Genomic DNA, 2,305 nt, shown 5'->3' with positions numbered 1-2,305 from the left:
TGACAGTATTTATGCAGCACAGCTTTTCAGAATGGAGAAATCTCTAACACAGTGTTTCTACACAATCTCTGAATGGGAAGCGGGGAAAAAAAAAATAATAAAATAAATACAAGAGAATTTCCCAAATATTGTAACTTTTTAAAAACTAAATAAATTGATAGTTGTCTGAATAGAATTTAAAAAAGGTTTAGGAAAGGTATCCAGCTGTAGAAACTATGCCAAAACAAACTATGGAATTGGGTGCAGCTCCTGTCCAACCCATGCCAGCAGGGAAAATGGATGTTAAATGATGATGATGATGATGATGATGATTTAAAAGGTGTAAAATTTACAGGGATACCACAACTCCAAGTCTTGTGGTTTGCCTCTATTTCTTTTCATGCTTGCATGGAGCGAGGTTTATTGGCTCAACTGCTCTGAGATCTGGATGTCCTTCATATTGCTAAGCCATTCAAATTTGAAGCACAATTACAAGATGTCTAAATTATTATCATATCAGCAACAGAAGAGATATAATCTGTAATTGAACTAAAGACATCTTTCTCCCCAGTTACAGCTTCTTCCAGTGTTATTACTACTCTCTCCTAGATAGGAAGTCTTTATAAGCATTCCATGCTCAAGTATTTTCTAACAACACTGCAGCCATCTTTACCACAATCACTGCCATCATCATTGCTTTACTGTCTACCTTTAGATAATTGCATGAATTAGATAGGATTCGGTGAATCAGTTTTTCTACAGTCTTCACAGGAGGTTATAATAAGCAACTCGTGTGATGGTGATGTTTGTTTGCTGTCATGACAAGGAGACAGAAACAGACAGACCTCAGGCTTTTCAGTTTCTGCCAACCAAACTCACAGAGTATTGGTCAGCCTGAGGCTAGAGCAGAAGACCCTAGCCCAAGATGCTGCACAGTGATGGCAGACATGTTTGAACATAGCCAGATTGAATGGAGACCAACGAGAAAAGGAGAAGCTGCTGCTTAACTCAGAATCTATGTAAGAAGAAATGGGTGCCATGTAAGAATGCTGCACCACTCGCTATAGTAGCAGTGAAGGATGTGAAATCAATCACTTATGGATTATGCACACACAAAGACATTGAACACTTACTTCAGTTGGTAAATAACAGGTCTTCTCTTCGATTGGTTCCACTTCTTCAGGAACGACAACTGAGCTCACATAATCTTTCTCCCGTATAAAGATTTTGGCATTTGTTTCATCAGCACCCAGTCTCAGACGTACTTCCAGAGGGATCTCATCAATTCCGATTTCCCTTTCCCCTATGGAAAGAAAAAAAGGGATTTTATTTCATAAAAAATAAAAAGGATAAAATTACAAGAAACAGTCTATTAGCACAAAATTACACGTTTTAGTTTTGGAGAGTAAAGGTAATTAAATTGTTCTTTAAATTAACATTGAACTGGAAATAACAGTCATTATATTAACAAGTTTCATTGTATAAACATTAATTTAAACAAGATGGTTTGATATCAACCAGCTGCACTCACCTTCAGCTTCCGTGACTACATATAGAGAAAATTCATCAGCATCATTCTCCACCTATAAAAGACAATAACGTAATAATAGAAAACAGAAGCTATTAGGTCGCTATTAGAATAGCTAGTACTACAGTTCTCCTTACTTCTAAGTATCTAAAGATAACTATTAGCTACTCTAATAACCATTATAAATGAAGTCAGTTGAGTGAGTTAATAACTCTCTAGATTACCCAACATCATTATATAAACCAATGAGGAAGCTTCTATGTAGTTTCTTGGCTAGCTAGAAATTGCAAACAAGTCTGTCTCAAAATACACACTATTAACTTTATATATCATCATCATCGTTTAAAGTCCATATTCCATGCTGGCATGGGTTGGACGGTTTGACTGGGGACTGGCAAGCCAAGAGGTGGCACCAGGCTCCAATCTGATCTGGCAATGTTTCTACAGCCGGATGCCCTTCCTAACGCCAATCACTCCGAGACTGTAGTGGGTGCTTTTTACATGGTACTTTTTACATGGGAGCTCGTCAGGCGGCACTGGCATCGGCCACATTCAGATGGTGCTTTATACGTGCCACCGGCATAGGAGCCAGTTGGGGCGGGGGGCATCGACCACATTCAGATGGTGCTCTTTACATGCCATTATCATCATCATCATTGTTTAACGTCCGCTTCCCATGCTAGCATGGGTTGGATGATTTGACTGAGGACTGGTGAACCGGATGGCTGCACCAGGCTCCAATCTGATCTGGCAGAGTTTCTACAGCTGGATAAATTTTTAAGGTAGAGCAATTATATA

The 2,305-nt window shown here is 38.8% G+C and overlaps 1 protein-coding gene across 3 annotated transcripts in view; it reads right to left on the bottom strand.

Moving 5' to 3' along the window:
• The window catches only part of LOC106870574 (uncharacterized), a 107,969-nt gene that overhangs the window by 4,336 nt on the left and 101,328 nt on the right, over positions 1-2,305 (bottom strand). For all 3 annotated transcript variants that reach the window (XM_014916699.2, XM_014916701.2, XM_014916700.2), the window contains 2 exons: positions 1,511-1,562; positions 1,113-1,282 (listed from right to left, as the gene is read on the bottom strand). In XM_014916699.2, coding sequence (XP_014772185.1) covers positions 1,113-1,282; positions 1,511-1,562 — 222 coding nt within the window. The remainder of the gene's footprint in view (positions 1-1,112; positions 1,283-1,510; positions 1,563-2,305) is intronic.

Source organism: Octopus bimaculoides, chromosome 7 (assembly GCF_001194135.2).
Source record: "Octopus bimaculoides isolate UCB-OBI-ISO-001 chromosome 7, ASM119413v2, whole genome shotgun sequence".
In the NCBI taxonomy this organism is placed as follows: domain Eukaryota; kingdom Metazoa; phylum Mollusca; class Cephalopoda; order Octopoda; family Octopodidae; genus Octopus; species Octopus bimaculoides.
Note: the sequence above shows the minus strand (reverse complement) of the source record. Positions and strands in the feature narration are given on the sequence as shown.